Source organism: Rhinolophus sinicus, linkage group LG10, assembly GCF_036562045.2.
Source record: "Rhinolophus sinicus isolate RSC01 linkage group LG10, ASM3656204v1, whole genome shotgun sequence".
Classification (NCBI taxonomy): Eukaryota; Metazoa; Chordata; class Mammalia; order Chiroptera; family Rhinolophidae; genus Rhinolophus; species Rhinolophus sinicus.
This window is the reverse complement of record NC_133759.1, coordinates 76,859,954-76,878,264: the sequence shown is the minus strand read 5'-3', so window position 1 is coordinate 76,878,264 and position 18,311 is coordinate 76,859,954. Positions and strand designations below refer to the sequence as shown.

At 42.4% G+C, this 18,311-nt stretch overlaps 1 protein-coding gene across 1 annotated transcript; it reads left to right on the top strand.

Moving 5' to 3' along the window:
• The first annotated feature begins 1,296 nt into the window (after positions 1 to 1,296).
• Positions 1,297 to 10,105, top strand: LG10H5orf15 (linkage group 10 C5orf15 homolog). The gene is made up of 3 exons (XM_019740383.2): positions 1,297 to 1,482; positions 6,598 to 7,127; positions 8,633 to 10,105. Exons 1-3 carry the CDS (start codon positions 1,344 to 1,346, stop codon positions 8,762 to 8,764), a joined length of 801 nt encoding a protein of 266 aa, XP_019595942.2. The 5' UTR covers positions 1,297 to 1,343; the 3' UTR covers positions 8,765 to 10,105.
• Positions 10,106 to 18,311: the final 8,206 nt, after the last annotated feature.

Below are 18,311 nucleotides of genomic sequence, written 5' to 3'. Positions count from 1 at the left end.
TATTGTGCAAAATGCCTTCGTATCTCACCAGTAAGAGAATTGAAACAATCTGGTATGGGGACAGAGGAACAAAGCAGACAAGTGAGGATTGAAAGTGTGTTTATGACAGATAAAGGTCTGTTTAAGTCTGAATCCCCCAACAAGCAGCAGCTAGAATTGAGAGGCATACCCCTTAAACTGAGTGATGGTTTCTGTACTCAGAAGGGAAAGCTCCAGGGGAACTCCGGAAGACTTTGTTGTTCCCTGGCGACCTGGAAGGTTTGCGGCAAGGGCACCATTCAATCTCTGGGCTGCTGGTGGACTCGGGGAAATGAACAGATGAATGACCTCTTAGTTTTCTTAACAAGGTAGAGTTTGTGTGTTTCCCTGTCACCAGGGAAACCAGATTCAGGAGAACACAGGCCCTTCTCTCTCCAGACAGCTCAGCTGTGTCTGGGGCATAGCAGCAACATTCTGAAGGAATCATGGAGACCAGAGTGGTGGAACCGGGGGTTTAGTAAATGTCTTGCTTTGTGACACACTGATTTTCCTGCAATCTGATCAAATGGAACTTTTATTATTTGAAGACTATAGATCTTTACTAAGGAAACATTCACAGCACATACAGACCAAAGCACGGCGCCAGGGACTTAAAGGAACTCCCTGGAAGTTTCTAAATTTGCATTTTCATGTAGTGGGGATTTTAAGTTACAAAATTTAAAAAGTAATAGAAGTTTATTGTAGGAGATTTGGAAGCTGTTTGAGCCTCTATTTCCCAGCTTTTCACCATAATACCTTTTCCATTTTTATATAGTGTGTATTTTACACTACAGTCTCCCTCACAAGGAAATAAACTCCATAAAGGTAGGGGCTCGTTTTGTTCACTGCTGTATACTGAAATTTGGAGAGGGTCTAAATATTTGTTGAAGTAATAAATGATTATGGGGAAAGAAAAAATAAAACATTTACCTATAATTCCACCACCCCGATATGACCACCGTTAACATTTGTGTTTCCTTTGCCTTTGGGGATCAGTCTGTTATACACTTGGTTCTTCCTTTTAAAAATGTTTTAAGTCACTTTTATTAGCCGTGTGGTATCCCATCTCGTGGGAGGCAGGGAGGGGCTCGCTCTTCACACCTCACACCTTACACAATACATCCTTAACCCGCAGCCGAGTTGGGGGCCCCCCTTCGCCGCATCTCCCACTCTCCTCTCTTATTTCCTTCCTTTACCAGAGCCCCGGTGCAGGCTGTGACGTCATCACGCTGGGACGTACGGATCTAGGGCCGTGATGCCTTACGCAGTGTCTGACGTCATGACGTAGAGCCTAGCAACAGCGCAGACTCCCGGCCGAGTCCGTTATGGCCGCTGTCGCCCTGAGGAGGATGAGTGGGGTCGTGCAAGCGAAGCTGCCGCCCAGGCTGGGCGTCCAGGCCCCCGGGGGTTTGGCGCGGCCGCTGGTCCTGGCGTTCCTGCTTGTGTCCGCCACCATGTCCAGTGGTAAAGCGGGCGTGCGCGCGGGAAGTCGGGGAGGGCCGGTGCGCGGGCCGGGAGACAGGCAGGGCCAGCGACAGGGCGCTTCCTTGTGTCCGGGGCAGAAGGCGATGTCCAGATGGGGCAGGGGTCCCCGCGGGCCCGAGGAGGGAGAGTAGGCTGTCTGAAGTTCGGAGTCTGAGGAAGGGGGGTGTCTAAGCGGCCCGAGAAGTGAGGTCGAATGCAGGACCCAGGGAGCAGGGAGCGGAGTGTAAATGGGCGGGGAGGGAGGAGTGGCGGTGTCTGGAGTCCTGAGTGGGTCGCCACAGGGAATGGCGGGCGAGGAGCTCCAGAGTTCGAGGTCCTCTGACCCCTGCAGAATTAGGCGGAGGGGTTTGTGAGGAGCGTCTAGAAGGTGGGGCGGCGGAGACAGGTGCTGAGGGGATGGCCGAGGTTAGGAGGTGTGGTGTCTAGAGAGGGTCAGGCTTGGGAAGGGGCACCCAGGGGTCTAACAGGGCCAAGGCAGGCCGGTGAGGTCAGTGGTAAAGCCCAGGGTGGGCAGGGGCAGTGACCCGACGGAGCTGATGGAATATTTTGGAGAGCGAAAGTGCAGGGGAAAGAGCTGTCTTCCGGTTCTGGTGCGCGTCTCAGGCCTGGGAGGTTCTGGTGCTTGGTAAAGACCAGCGTAGTGAGGCCCTGGGCTGCGGAGGGGCCTGGGAGGAGGAGAGGGCTTGGGGCAAGAAGAGTCTTTGTAAACATGGCCCCCCTTCCCTGTACTGGGTTAACTGCACAACCCCGCTTCATTTTAATGGACCCATAGTATTTTTAAATTTAAGCTTTTATTATTATTTTTTACTGAGGTATAATTAATATATAACATTATATTAATTTCAGGTGTACGACATAATGATTTGATGTTGGTATACACTGCAAACTGATCACCGTTATAAGTCTAGTTACCATAGGTCCTCATACACAGCTACAAAAAGTTTTTCTCTTGTAATGAGAACTTTTAGGATTTACTCTCTCAGCAACTGTCAAATATGCAATACAATATCGTTAACTATCGTCATCATGCTGTACATTACATCCCCATAACTTATTTGTTTTATAACTGGAAGTATGTACCTTTTGACTCCATTTAGGACCCCACCCCCCCCTCACCGCCCCCAGCCACCAATGTACTTTCTGTATCTAGAGCTTGGCCTTTTTTGTTTGTCTTGTTTTGATTTTTTATTTTATTTTGTTTGTTTGTTTGTTTATTTATTTATTTATTTATTTGGGAAGGGGAACAGGACTTTATTGGGGAACAGTGTGTACTTCCAGGAGTTTTTTCTAAGTCAAGTTGTCCTTTCAATCTTAGTTGTGGAGGGTGCAGCTCAGCTCCAGGTCCAGTTGCCATTGCTAGTTGCAGGGGGCACAGCCCACCATCGCTTGCAGGACTGGAGGAATCGAACTGGCAACCTTGTGGTTGAGAGCCCACTGGCCCACGTGGGAATCAAACCGGCAGCCTTCCGAGTTAGGAGCACGGAGCTCTAACTGCCTGAGCCCCTGGGCTGGCCCTTGTTTTGATTTTTTTTTAAAAAGATTCCACATATAAGTGAAATTATATGGTATTTGTTTTTGTTTGACTTATAGCATAATGCCTGCAGGGTTCATTTGTGTTATCGCAAATGGCAAGATTCCGTTGTTTTTTATGGCCGAGTAATATTCCATGTATGTACTTGTATCTCACATCTTCCTTATTCATTCATCCATTGATGGGCGCTTAAATTGTTTCTATATCTTGACTGTTTGCAAACAATGTTGAATGATTAAGTATTTCTTTTCTTAGAAATGTTACATTGTGAATCAAGAGACTGAGGCTTCATTGAGAAATGAAGAAATCTGTAAACCAGGACCTGAGATTTAGGGGGAGCAAATCCACTAATAGGAACTTATAATGATTAAGCAGTATTTTGTTTAGTAGTCCTTTTTTTCTTTCAGGCCAAAACTCAATCCTGCTTTTCTCTCTAAATCATTTTTGAGTTTTGAGGTGAAAAATAGCCTGAAAGGAATAGTGTTCTCTTGTTTGTCAATAGGGGCTGTCTAGCCATACGTTCCTCTACTAAAGCGCTGTGGTTACTTAGGTTTTCCCAGCAGCACTGAGGGCAGAGCAACTGGACCATCCTCCCAGAAGTGTATTTATGTCTGGGGAAGAATTGTGGTCAATTTCCCGGAGGCCCTTTCCTCATTAGTAAACTGTAATGAGGGTTTCCCTAGCTGACGCCAGTCGTGCCTGTTCTTAAAGTGCCTAAGAAGCGTGCTTGTTTTGGTCATTTAATTCTCTAAGAAGAAACTAACATTTAGACATTTACATTTTTTGCTGGGCTTTAGTTGTGTTTAGTGGGAGGAATAGGGAATAGTGTGTCTGCTCCATCTTCCTGGAACCAGTCAGAATTCATTTTGAACATGTTAATTGGAATGTCAGACATCTAAGAGGAGATGTCAAGTAGGCATTTGGATTTATGAGTCTAGAGTTCTGGTAGTTCATGAAAGTCTTTTCTGATGACTTCATTTTCCCCAGAGAAGTTTAGTAAGTGATGTCATTAGTTGAAAACGAGGACAACAGAGAAGCTGTTGGAAGTTTGAGGACAGAGGAAAATATGAATGGTCTCCTAAGGGAGCAGGAGGGTGAATGGGTTAGGGAAATACTATATAATTGCCCACAGCATTGCATGTACACCTGAATTTTTGGCATTGAATTTGGAATGAAATAAAAACAGTGGCATGGTTGTTTATTTATTTCTGGCTATGCTCAGCTGCTTGGTGCAGATGGGGAGTAGTCAGAGGGTTTGATTTAACTCCGGACGTTGCCTTGCCAAGTAAGTGGGACAAAGGGAGCAAGGGGGAAGGGGATTGAAGGTGTATGTAAGAGCAGGATAATAGCTGATCACACAGTTGAATCTGGGTGAAGAAGGAAGAGAGAGCATTGGGCGAGGTGGGTTGTGTCCATGGAGGACTGAAAAGGCGGTAGGATCAGAGAATTAGGTGCTAATGGAGTTAGAATGCGGGGGAGGAATGAGAAGGCTAGGAGATCACGTGGAAATTGAGATTCTGGAAGAATTGTGATGATGGCTAATGACCATGGGAGTGAGAGTTTAGGGTAAAGGGGAGGGCTGGCGCACCAGAAGAGGAAGGTCGAAGATTTTGAAATCAAGATGGGAGCCCTTGAATAGAGTGACCTGGATCCAGGAGCTAAAATCATTGAGAATTAGGGACTTTGACCAGGAGTTGGTGGACAAAGGTGAGTGGGTGATAGCTGATGACAGGAGAAGCAAGGCTGGGGGCACGTAGGGAGGGGAATGGGAGAATGGTCTGAGAGGGGCTTCACCTCCTTTCCTGGAGGGTAGTTCCCTCTCCTCCAGACTCAGTGGTATAAAGATGTGGGAGAAAAAAGAACTGTTAATGAAAAGAGCTGCAGGGAAAGTGTGTCCTTAAGGGAGATTCAAGTTTCAGTTACAGTGAGACAGTGAAGGACGACTGGGAAGAAGGGATTTGCTGTGACTGACTGACCAGAGTGCGCAGTGAAGGGTTTCTGGACACGGAGAGGGTGGGAGATGGCGACAAACTGTGAGCATTCCCACCCGTCAGACCGTGCCCTTTAGCATACGTGGTTATGCTAAAAGTCAAGCACAGAAAAACAGTTTTTTAAAAAATTTAAGGTTGGTTTGTTGGCTCCCAGTTTAAAATTTTTATTTTAAAACATGTTTCCCCACACTTGGGCAGGAAAAATTAAGTATATCAGAGAAATAGCAATTTGTAAATGCCTGAATCATAACTAAGTTGAGGTGATAAATGTAAAAATCCTTTTAAGAATGTACTCAGTTGTAGTCCCTGTTTCTTCCAGTGAAAAATTTCAAGGAACCAACCGTGGAAAATGTTTTATGAGAATTTTACTAATTTAATACATTTTTTACTAATTTACTAAATTACTTTTTTCTGAGAGATTCTATTCAGTCCAATGGAGACTTTTAAAATTTTTTCTACACAAAATACATGTCAACTCTGATACACACACCAGAGTGTATTCACATAAACAAACAGTTGTCTGTTACTGCGTTCGTTTGTGTACATGCACACATGTTGGAAAGCGCAGGGATGATTTGGTTTAATCTTACCCCTATAAAATATTTTCCTTTACTTTGATAGACTTTAAAATATTATGAGTATTTTTAGATCTCATGGGACGTTTTTTAAAAAGTATGTATATTCTTGAAGTTGTTCAATACTACATTAAGTTATAAATTAGACACACTGTTAAATTTCAACAAGTATTACCCTGAACTTTTGGTATGTAGAGTGACTTCTGTAAGTAATTTAACGTTTACTTCAGTAAACCGTGCTGAGTGGGTAGGAAAGTAGGGAAATAAGAGCTTTACATTTTTGTGTCATCTCCGTACTTAGATTGCCGTCCCCAATCTTTAAAATAGTCTAGTTCATACTTAGTTTTTTGAAGTTCCACTTTCCAATTCTTTTCCTTTAGAAGTTTTCCCTTTCTTCTCCCTAAGAATACTTTTCTTTTTTTTAAGTTTGGGAGAGGAGGTTTTCCAGTTCTAGTGTCACTTAGAAATGCTGTCTACATTAGCTTCTCTAGAATTTGTTGTAGTGTGTTGGAAATATTTAAGTTCAAATTTCATACCTAGTTTGTGACCTATTTGAGCTCGGATCAGCCACCTCTCTGTCTGGGAATGGGGTGGAGTCTGGCTGGGCAAAGCTTACTGAAGTCCAACCTCTTTGCGAAATGAAAACAGAAGGGGTGGGTGAGAGCTCTGTGTGGACTTTGCCTTTGTGACCGGAAGTCAACCTCTTTCTGTGTTTCCTTTTTCTCTCTCGGTGGCTGGCTCTGTAATGCAGTAGGTCTTTGCTGCGTTAAGTTGTTACTGTCTGGCAAGGCAGTTGTTATCTGATGAATAATTGACTAAGAAGAAAGGTAACTGGTTGCTGGCTATTAATAGAGACACATTAAATAATCCTCAAGAGCAGGATATAGGGATTTAGCAAAGAGAAATGCTCAGTGAAACATTTAGGTACATATGCTTCTAGCTTGGTGGAGATAAAGTCGGAGATTTCACTTTGATGTTCTTTATTCACTTATTTTAGCTCAGTCGCCGTCTGACTCACAGAGCCAAACTGTACTCCAGCCAGATGTTTCTACTTCAAATCTGAGTGCTGTTTTAAAACCTGAAAACCAAACCAAACCTTCCATTTCCCAAACCAGCACCACTCTCCCTCCCACAACTAGTACAGAGAAAAGTGGAGGGGCCTCTGTGGCCCCTCATCCCTCACCTACCACCACCCAGTCTCCAGAGGAAGCTGACAACAGTGACGCTGCCAGCATGGAGGAGGAGGACCTTCTCACCCTGAACAGTTCTCCGTCCACCGCCAAAGACACTCTGGACAATGGTGATTACGGAGAGTCGGACTACGACTGGACCATCAACCCCAGGGACGATGAGTCCAGCGAGGCCTTGGAAGAAAAAAGGGGCTACATGGAAATTGAACAGTCAGTGAGATCTTTTAAGACCCCATCCTCAAGTGTAGAAGAGGAAGACAGCCATTTCTTTTTTCATCTTCTTATTTTTGCTTTTTGCATTGCTGTTGTTTACATTACGTATCACAACAAAAGGAAGGTAGGTTTGCGATTTTTCAGCCCCTCTAGTTGCCTTTTAATATCTCAGTCGTATTTCTTATCAGTACTTTTGATGACTCAGTTGTTTACTTTTGTCAAGTGTCAGTGGATGGTAAAATATTGAGATGTCTGATCTGTTTATAAATCTGGTGCATTTTAACAAATTACAGAATTAACAATTTACTGCATGTACTTTTAAGAAAAGGAATCAAATTACTTTTTAATGAGCAAAACCAAAACCCAGTGATTTTTTTCTTAAAAAAAGGTTTTATATCTTAGTTTAGCATTTCTACTTCAGTGGGAATACTTTTGGAGAAAGATTGTGAATTTAGTACTTTTAATTAATTAAGCAGTGATATTTTAATAACTGTTTTTCCTGGTTGTAAAAGTATTACATATTTATTTTAGGGATTTCAGAAAACACAAAAAAGCATAGAAAAGAAAATACAAGCTATCACCCCAAACTGAGCATTGTTAACATTTTGGTGTGTTTCTGGTCTATAAATATGTATATAATTCGGACAGATATGTGTACGTTATCTTTTTAAGTGAATTTGATCTCATGCAGAGTTTTGTATCTTTTTACCTGATGAATCAGCATTTTCCACTATCATTAATATTCTTTAAAAATGTGATTTAACAGTTATTAATACATAATTTATTTAGCTATTTTCCAGTTGAACATTTAGTTGGCTTCCAATTTTGGGTTCAGAAATAATGTTGTGATGAACATTTCGGTACTGGAATCGGTTTGCTGGATTCCATGAGGCAAAGGGGGTGTAAATAGGACTGAAGGGATAATTGAGTGTGAGGGTTCATCTTGGCACTCTTAGTCCCAGAGCTGCATAGTTAAGCTTTTCAGATATTAAAGGGAGATCGAATACACAATGACCTTTTTAATACTTACTGGTCAGAAAAATCTCGGTTCTTGACTTTATTGTAATTCGCTTTGTGATTCCTGGCCAGCCATGTTCCCCTTCGGGTGTTGATTTTCTCACCTGAGAAATGACAAAAATGGACCAGATAATTTCAAAATGCCTTATTTGTGGTTTTGAGTTAGAAAACAAGCAAACAAACAAATCCTTTTGGTTATTTGCGGTTTAGTGGTCTATCACAATGTGTGTAAATATTTGTAGGTGTTTGAAACTTTGAGTGCCAGGGATATGCTGTCCCAGTGCTCAGTGGTGGGCCAGCTCTATTACAAACACCTAAGCGACTTGTGAAAACAGGTAGGTTCCTGGACTCCACTGCAATCTACTAACTCATCTCCGAAGATAGAACCCAGGAGTCAGTCTTGAATGGACACTCTATGTACATTAAAATTCGAAAATCACTGTCTAGCCTTGTTTGCATGACAGAATACAAAATAACTCTCTTGTTGTTGATATTTTACTTTTTGTATTTGGGAATCTAGGAGAGAGATATTTCACTTGTTATAGAACTTTTTAACATCTCCATTTTCTCTTTTGTATATATATATATAAAATTTATTTTGTTTTATTCCAGATTTTCCTTCTGGTTCAAAGCAGGAAATGGCGTGATGGTCTTTGTTCCAAAACAGTGGAATATCATCGCCTAGACCAGAATGTTAATGAGGCAATGCCTTCGCTGAAGATTACCAATGATTATATTTTTTAAAGCACTGTGATTTGAGTTTGCTTATTATGTAATTTGATTTGCTTGACTTTTTATACAATACCGTGCAGATGTTTGCCATAGGCATTTGGTATTAAATGAGAGGTGGGTCTCTCTTTATTTGCCTTGGTGCTTTGGAAATCGAATGTCACAAACAAGGAGTATATAATTTTTTATCTACATTTTTAGAGGTGAATTCAATCAGGTGTCCAAAATGTGGAGCTAAGCATTATCTGTTAGTTTTTATTGTTTTAGATTTCTTTATTGTATTTCTGGCAGTATTAGTAATGCTACGTCAAAAAGTTCCCAAACTTGTAACTAAATTCTAATATGTCTGGTACTGCTGACTCAGATTCTCTTTCTGCCATCCAAATACTTTTTTTTTAAGGGCACATTTCTTTGTGCTCCCAAACTGTAATCTCTAAGGATGTATGTAATAGTTTGCATATAAGGAACATTTTTTTCTCCAGGAAAATTGCTTTGGATAGTTTTGGATAATTTAAACATAATTTAAGATAATGATATTACTCAATCTGAACACAATTTTAGGTCAATTAATAAATGTTTCTAGAAATTCTGGCAATAGAGACTCTGCAGTTTGCAGTGGACATAGACAAAATGTTAAAAAGATATCACTTTTTGGTTTGAATTACTGAGTTAAATTTAGAGGTGGAAGTTGTGGTAAAATATTAAATACATGTACAATTGCTTTTCATTAGCAATTGATTATAGCACGGGTTCCTCCAAGCTTTCAAGCAAGGGGCGGAGTTTAAAATTACATCAGATTTTTTTCACTTTGTTAATTATTTTATAGTAAGTTTGAATAAATTTTAGGGGCTGTTATCACTTAAGTATTATATGCAGGTCTTTCAAATTAAAATTATACCTGAATGAAGTTGTATACATAAAGAATATATGTATACGCTGACTTTTTCTCCCCCTGTATTTGTTTTCTTCCTTTTTTTAACAGCAACTAGACATTATTTGCTGTATTTCATTTTAGCCTGTCTATCACAAAGAATTGATCAATGTGTAAATATGTGATTTGAACCATGGTTGACTTACAAGTGTCACTTCAATTTTTTGAAAAACAATAACCCCTAATATATGTTAAACAAAGCCCAGGTGAGCAAGTGGGCGTGTGCTTTGGGTAGAGATGGCAAAAGCAGGGCAGTCCATCATTTCTCTCGGGTGGACAATTTAGTGTCCTAATAAGGAAGGGAAGCACAATGGAAATACACCTGAGCTGTTTTATTCCAGTAATTTTTTTCATATCTGAAATTGTATTATTTAATATTTTGAATAAGATTTTAAAAAATAAATGGCAAAGATATCAACCCATGATTTATTAGTGTGTTTCAATTTAATGATGGCATGGGGTCCTTTATTTGGGTGGTGATAGAGCGTTCATGCTACGTCTGGAGGAAGCTAAACTGACTAGCTTGCTTTTGTTCCTGTTAACAGTAGAACTCTAATTCCTCTGAATTTCTGTCCAATTTACAGCTAAGTAGTGAAGTTGTAAAGTGTAGCAAAGAAGGATTGCAAAAAGCAGTAAAGCAGCTAAATCAGTGTGTGCTTTCTAGGATTTGTCTCCCTGTCAAAGGCACCCCCATCCTGGAGAATTCCCCTGAGTGGATCCAGGGTTCCTGGGGACATCCGATGGCACAGTCTGTGCTTCTCACGTCCCAGTGCTGAAGTTGGAGCCTCTGACTTTTAGAGATCAGATCGTAGTTTGATTGAAAATGCGCCCAGAGTCACAGAGCACCTCAGCTGTTGGCCTATAAATATATAATTTGGACATTTATGTGTATAATTTTTAAATGAATTTGATCTCATGTAGAATTTTGTATCTTGCTTTTTACTTAACAAATCATGAGCATTTCCCATTTCGTATCATTCTTTGAAACATTTAATATCTACCTGATTTATTTAGCTATTTTCCTGTTGTATGTTTAGATGGTTTGCAATTTTTGGTTCAGAAATAATATTGTGACGATCGTTTCCATGCTGGAATCAGTTTGTCGGGTCCCATGAGGCAAAGGAGGTGTAAATGGGGCCAGATGGCACAAGTAAGACCCACATTTGAGTCTTAAAGCAGTGATGTATTCTTCTCACCTGTGGAGTCTGTACCCTTCTCCTCGTGCCACTTTCTGGATAGACCAGGAGCTCTGCACCAAATGTTGGTCCTAGTGGCCTAATAGGTTACCCTTTAGCTCCCGTTTCTGTTCTTACTGAAATGGAATGTGTGGAAACTTGTGAGACAGACAGAAACATATTTAGAATTTGTGTCGGCACGCATGTCTTGACTGGGGTTTTGACTTTAGACGTGCACTCACGAGAGAGAGTGCAAGCTCTTGTGGAATGTGTGCGTGCAGGGGGTGGCCCTCTCTCTAATGCCCGTAGAGTGTGAGCTGGAGAACAGAGACTGGTCTGACTCGTCTCTAGCGCCTTATTCAGCACTGCCTGGATTCAGGCACTGCCTGGCACCAACTAGGCCCCTTGAAACGGTTCAGTGGCATATTTGCGAAATTAGATGGGGAGAAAACCAAGGCAGATCAGGCTCTGCACGGACTCATGTGGTTGGCACACAGTCTAATTCTACTAACACCCAGGGCCTAGAACTGCGTCCAGTCGGGGAGAACCAAGGTGTGGTGTGTCAGCTTTACCTGAACGTCCACGTGAAGCTCAAGCCCGTGTTAATTGTGTGAGATCTCACCCTTCCCCCAGATCCCAGGTTCTCATCAGAGCAGCTGCTGCCCAGGAGGCAGAGTGGGTGGAGAAGGTTACTGCAGGCAGAAGCTGCCAAATGTTTCAGTTCTCCCTCTGCCTCTGGCTGGCTGACTGCCTTTGGCCTTCTCTCAGCCTGGTCTGGTGGTGCCCTTCTGGATTCTGCAGTAAGACGTTCCATTCTTCCCAGCAGAAGTTCAGGCGGTTAATAAAAGTATTCTTCTGAGGGCCGGACGTCTTCCAAGGGAATGGAAAAGGAGGCTGTGCCCTGGTTTGAGTCCAGTCTGTAGTGGGATTGTATTCACCTGGGTTTTTACTGACCTTGACACAAGGAGGGAAGTTGCTGGGGCACATCCTGGAAATGGAGCTGGGGCCATTTCTGACTCCCATCTCAGTGGCCCCGTGTGGTGGTGACCTGTTGTCTAGGCTACCGAGTGACTCATGGGGGCCTGATTTTGGACCAGTAAGTAGCAGCTGCTGCCTCATAAGCCCCAAGCCCACCCGTCTTCCAGCTCCCTCCTAAGGAGCCCCAGACTCTTTCGCCACTAGGATGAGGCTGCAGATTTAAAAGCCTCTGCTCCTTAGGGAGCCTTTCTCTGCCTAACACCCTACTGTGTCTGCCCTGAAACCCTATGCTGCTTTTTCTCACAACCCCTAAACTGCCTCATTTCTCAGCTGGGAAACCCAGAGATGCCAAGTTCTGGAGCCCTTTACTTCCTGCACACCCTTCTCATAGGCCCTTGTGCTTCTCTCCCAGGCCACCCCTTGGCATGCGGAGTGGACAGCATTCCCATCCAAGACCCTTCCAAAGGAGGCAGGAACCTGGCAGTGCATTAGAACAATGGGGAGCCCCGGAATCAGACAGGTCTGGGGTGGATTCCCACTCGGGGCTTGACCTCTGGGCTCAGAGTCCTCCCCACACTGCTTTGCAGCCTCCAGGGAGAGGCCAATACATTTCCTGATTCCCTCGGGAGTGAGGAAGGGTCTGGGTTCTCGAAGGCTAAGTGGAATGTGCTGGGCTTTGCTGGGGCTGAGGCTACCTGGCCCATGTTGTACCTAGCTGTTATTCTAGGCAGACAGACCTGGGGAGAAATGGAGGGGAAGGAGGAGTGTGGGGTGAGGTCAAGGCCGGATGACGTGGGTCTGAGCTTCATGTTTGTACCAGTCTCCTTGTAAAATGGGCAATTGATTAGCTCACAGTTTTGTCAGCAAGCGAAAATGGATTTATGTCTGTGAAAGGACTTTGTGCACGGAGAAGAGTTTTCAATGTGTCACTGACCACAGAAGAGCCTGCTTGAGCCTTGGGCTCACCAAGGAGTGAGAGCCTGAAGGAGCTACCTCCCCCAACCCCCAGTCCTGGGACTGCCTTCCGGGCTCCCCTAGGGCTCCCTTGAGGCCGGCAGCTTGTCACAGCTGGGTTCATCCTGAATCATCCAGGCATGTATGGCCTGCTAGGTGACAGATGGGGTTTCCTTGGAGCCTCCCAACCCCATTCCCTGTTTCCATCCTCAAGGCCAAAGGGTTCCTCCCATCATGCCCTGGGCCGTTCCCAAGAACCTTTGCCTAGCAGCAGTGGGACCCAGGACCCCAGATGGAGCTACTTTTAGGCTATTTAGCTAAGCCTAAATATATACCTGAGCTAAGGGACCTTACTACACTGGGGGAGCAAAAATGGAGGCGGGGCTTGGGCTCTGCGGCTCACTCTCAGGTGTCCATTCTGCCATTACTGCAGCATCCGTTAAAAGCAAGACACCTGGGCTCTTTTCACTCTGGCCTTGTGCCGCGAGCTGGGGATGGCTGTAGGTCAGGACAGACACTGGCTCTGTCCCCATGGTGCCCACTGTCAGGCAGAGAAGAAGAAGAATTGAGTGATCACAGTGAGGTGTGATGAATGTTATACGCCCAAAACTGGGTTTCACTTTTGTTTCTTCGTGGTAAAGGTAATTTAGACTCATTACAATAGCAGCTAACACTTAGTGAGGACATATGATGGACCAGGTACTCACTCACTGTTCTCTGTGTGCCCACCAGCCCAATATAGATAGCCCCTAACTTAAGATGTTTTGACTTGTGTTTTTTGACTTTATGATGGCATGAAAGTGATACAAACTGAGTAGTCACTGCCCTTCGAGTTTTGAAAACTGATCTTCTCTTGGGTTAGTGGCAGCGAGCTACAGCTCCCAGTCAGGTACGCAATCACAAGGGTAAACAACTATGGGGACAGAGCCCCAGAGAGCAGTTTCTAGGCTCTCGGCCTCACATGGAAAGATGCTGGCTCAGGTAGTAGATGGTCATCAACTGTGACTAATTGGCCATCAGCTGTTACTGGTTAGCCATTAGCCACTAATATAACTGCCGTGGCTACGCTAGCAGAAAATGGGGGCTAGCAAGAAGATGGTGGCTGAGCTAGCAAGAGCGGATTGCAGTTAGCACGGTGGGTTGCAGCTAGTAAGTGAGATTGGATGTCAGAGAAATGGACAGCGGTTGCGGACAGTGTGGCTCCTGCTTCCTGTGTCTCCAACCCCGCCGCCAGCGAGACTATAGTGGTATGACTCCCCTACCTATGGCTCCGTGGGTGTTCCTTTTTGGCCTCACCATATCCTGAGGAGCGGAACCAGAGACCCCGCATGCCACCCTGCACGACAACAACCCACACTCTATAGTGTATTCCTGTGTGAGATGTTTCTGCCCACTGTAGGCTCCTGTAGGTGTCTGAGCACCTTTACGGGAGCGAGGCTAACCTATGATGTTCAGTAGGTTAGGTGTATTCAATGTCTTTTCCACTTATGATATTTTCAGCTTATGGGTTTAGCGGGACATAACCCCATCGTAAGTCAAGGAGCTTCTGTATCACCCCATTTCACAGATAAGGAAACTTTTTATTGCTGAGTAGTATTCATTGAACGAATAGACCACAATTTGTTTATTCATTCTCCTATTAGTGGACATTTGTATTACTTGTAGATATATACATCTATATCTATATCTGGGTGTCATGCGGGGGATCCTGCTCACAGCGCCATTTGTCATGCGGGAGACCCTGCTCGCTGCGCCATTTGTCATGCGGGGGACCCTGCTCGCTGCGCCATGTGTCGTGCAGGGCGGCCTGTGGGGTCTCTGCTCCCGCTCCCCATACAAGAACGCAGGACATGGTGAGGCCGAAAAGGAACACCCACGGAGCCATAGATAGGGGAGTCATACCACTATATTCTCTACCACTATATTCTCTCTGGCGGCACTATACTCTCACTGGAGGCTGGATTCACACTGTCCGCAAACCGCCATCCACGTTTGCCAGCCCAGCCGCCATCTTCTTGCTAGCCCCCATTCTTCTCCCTCTCCCCCTCCTAGCATAGCCACAGCAGTTATATTAGTGGCCAATGGCTCACTGGTTACAGCTGACGGCCAACTAGCCACAGCTGATGGCCATGCAATCACAGTTGGCCATTTACTACCTGAGCCAGGCACCTGTCTATGTGAGGCCGAGAGCCTGGAAACTACTCTCTGGGGCTCCGCCCCCACACTGGGTTTAATATATGTTATACATATATCAAATACATTAATTATATATTTTAATAATTTAATGTTTTATAATTAATACAGTACATATATATTACAAATATATACAACATTAAACTTTGAATTTTGAGATAATTATTAATTCACAACTGTAGGAAATAAAATAGAGATCCTGTGTATCCTTTACCCAATTTCCCTTGATAACATTTTGCAAAACTGTATAGTACACTATAACAACCAGGATATTACCTTGATACAGTGAAGACACCGAGTTTCCACTCTTACAAGGATTCTACTTGTTGCCCTCTGACGGCTATTCCCACTTCCCTCCCACTCTCAATCCCTCCTTAATCCTTGGCAACCACTAATCTGTTCTCCATTTCTATCATTTTGTCATTTCAAGAATGTTATGTAAATGGAATCATATAATACATAACATTTTGGGATTGTTTTTTACATTCAGCATTATCCTCTGGAGATTCAGCAGATTGTTGCAAGTATCAGTAGTTCCTTCCTTTTTACTGCTGAGTAATAGCCCATGATAAGGACGTTCCGCATATTCTTTAACCCTTCACCTGTTCAAGGACCTCTGGTTGCTTCCAGATTTTGGCTATTATGAATAAAGCTTCTATAAACATTAGTGTACAGATTTTTGTATGAACGTAAGTTTTCATATTTCTGGGAAAAATACCCTGGACTGTAGTTGCTGTGTTATGTGATAGTTGTATATTTAGTTTTTTAAGAAAGTGCTAAAGTGTTTTCCAGAGTGACTACCATTATACATTCCTACCAACAACATATGGGTGATCCAGTTTCTCTGCATCCTCGCCAACATTTGGTGGTGCCATTTTTTTATTTTTTTACTTTAGCCATTCTGATAGGTATGTAGTGATGTCTTATTATGGTTTTAACTTGTATTTCCCTAATAGATAATGATGTCCAACATCTTTTCATGTGCTTGTCATCTGTATATCCTCTTTGGTGAAATCATGTCTTTTGCCCATATTGTAATTGGATTGTTTGCTTTTTTGCTGTTGTTTTTTAAAAAAACTTTTTTATTGTGGTAAACAATAACATGAAATTTATCATTTTAATCGTTTTAAGTGTGCAATTCAGTGGCATTAATTACATTCACACTGTTTTGCAACCATCACCACTGTTTACAAAACTTTATAGAAACAGAAACTCTGCAATCATTAAGCAATACCGCCCCCACCACCCCTGCCCCATAATCTGTAATCTTTCGGTCTCCATCAATTTAGCTACTCTGGGTATTTCACATAAATGGAATCAGACAATATTTGTTCTTTTGTGTCTGACTTATTTCACTTAGCATAATGTTTTCATATTGTAGCATGTATCATTCCTTTTATGGATGAGTAATATTCCATTGTATGTATATACCACATTTTGTTTGTCCATTCATTTATTGATGGACACTTAGGTTGTTTCCCTTTTGGCTTTTGTAAATATTGCTGTAATTAACATTGGCATACAAATATCCATTTGAGTCTTTATTTTAGATTTTTCTTGGTATATACCTAGGAGTGAAATTGCTGTGTCTGTGGCAATGCTGTGTTTAGCTTTTTGAGGAATTGTCAAACTACCACAGTAGCTGCATCATTTTTACATTCCCACCAGCAATGTAAGAAGGTTTGAGCTCCACGTCTTTGCTAACACTTGTTTTCATTCATTCATTCATATCGTAACGGGTATGAAGTGGCATCTTACTGTGTTTTCCACGTGTATTTCCCTAACGATTAAGAATGTTGAATGCTTTTCCTTGTGCTTCACAATCACTTCTATTTTTTGGAGAAGTTTGAGAAAGAATGAGGTCAATTATTCTTTAAATGTTTGGTAGGATTCACCAGTAAAGCCACCTGGTCCTGAACTTTTCTTTTTTGAGAGGTTTTGATGTCTGATTCAGTCTCTTGACTTATATGTTATATGTATTACATACTGTATTCTTACAATAAAGTAAGCTAGAAAAGAAAATATTAAGAAAGTCATAAGGAAGAGAAAAATGAATTTATAGTATTTATTGAAAAAATCCACGTATAAGTGGACCTGTGCAGTTCAAACCTGTGTTGTTCCAGGGTCAAGTATAGTTAGATCATGCTTTTAAAAATCTATTCTGCCAATCTCTGCCTTTTCACCTGGAGAGTTTAATCCATTTACATTTAAAATAATTACTGATAAGTATGGACTTCTGCCATTTTGCTATTTGTTTTCTGTACGAGTATACCTAAAACTTTCTTTGTCCCTCCTTCCTCCATTACTGCCATCTTCTGTGTTTAGTTGATTTTTTGTAGTGAACCACCTTGATTCCACTCTTTGTTTCTTTTTACTTTTTTTACATTTTTTTTTTTTTTTTTTTTTACATTTTTAAAAAATTTATTGGGGTGACAATTGTTAGTAAAATTACATAAATTTCAGGTGTACAATTCTGTATTACATCATCTATAAATCCCATTGTGTGTTCACCACCCAGAGGTAGTTCTCCTTCCATCCCCATAATTTGATCCCCCTTACCCTCATCTCCCACCCCCCACTGTTTTTTAATACAAATTTTATTGGGGAATATTGGGGAACAGTGTGTTTCTCCAGGGCCCATCAGCTCCAAGTCATTTTCCTTCAATGTAGTTGTGGGGGGTACAGCTCAACTCCAAGTCCAGTCACTGTTTTCAATCTAGTTGCAGGGGCGCAGCCCACCATCCCATGTGAGAATTGAACTGGCAACCTTGTTGTTCAGAGCTCCTGCTCTAACCAACTGAGCCATCGGCTGCCCCCCTCTCTCTCAGTTTTGAAGGACAATTTTTCTGGATTTAGAATTGTTGTTTGACAGTTTTTTCTTTTAGCACTTTAAATATGTAATGCCACTGTCTTTTGGCTTCCTTGGTCTCTCATGAGAAACTGGCTGTTAATCTTAGTGAGAATCCCTTGGATGTGATGAGTTCTCTCTTGCTACTTTCAAGGTTCTTTCTTGGTTTTTCTAGGGTTTGATTATAATGTGTCTCAGTGTGAATCTCTGAATTTATTCTGTTTGGAATTTGCTTTACTTTTTGGATTTTCAGATTTGTAGATTCATGTTTTTCATCAAATTTGGGAAGTTTTTGGTTATTATTTCTTCAACTATTCCTTCTGCCCTTTCTCTCACTCTTCTTCTTCTGGAATTTTCACAATGCATATATTGGTCTGCTTGATGGTGTCCCACAGGTCCCTTAGATTCTGTTAATTTTATTCCCCTCCTAACTCCCTTCTACTCTCTTCGCTTGAAAATTTCAGTAGTCCTATATTCAGGTTT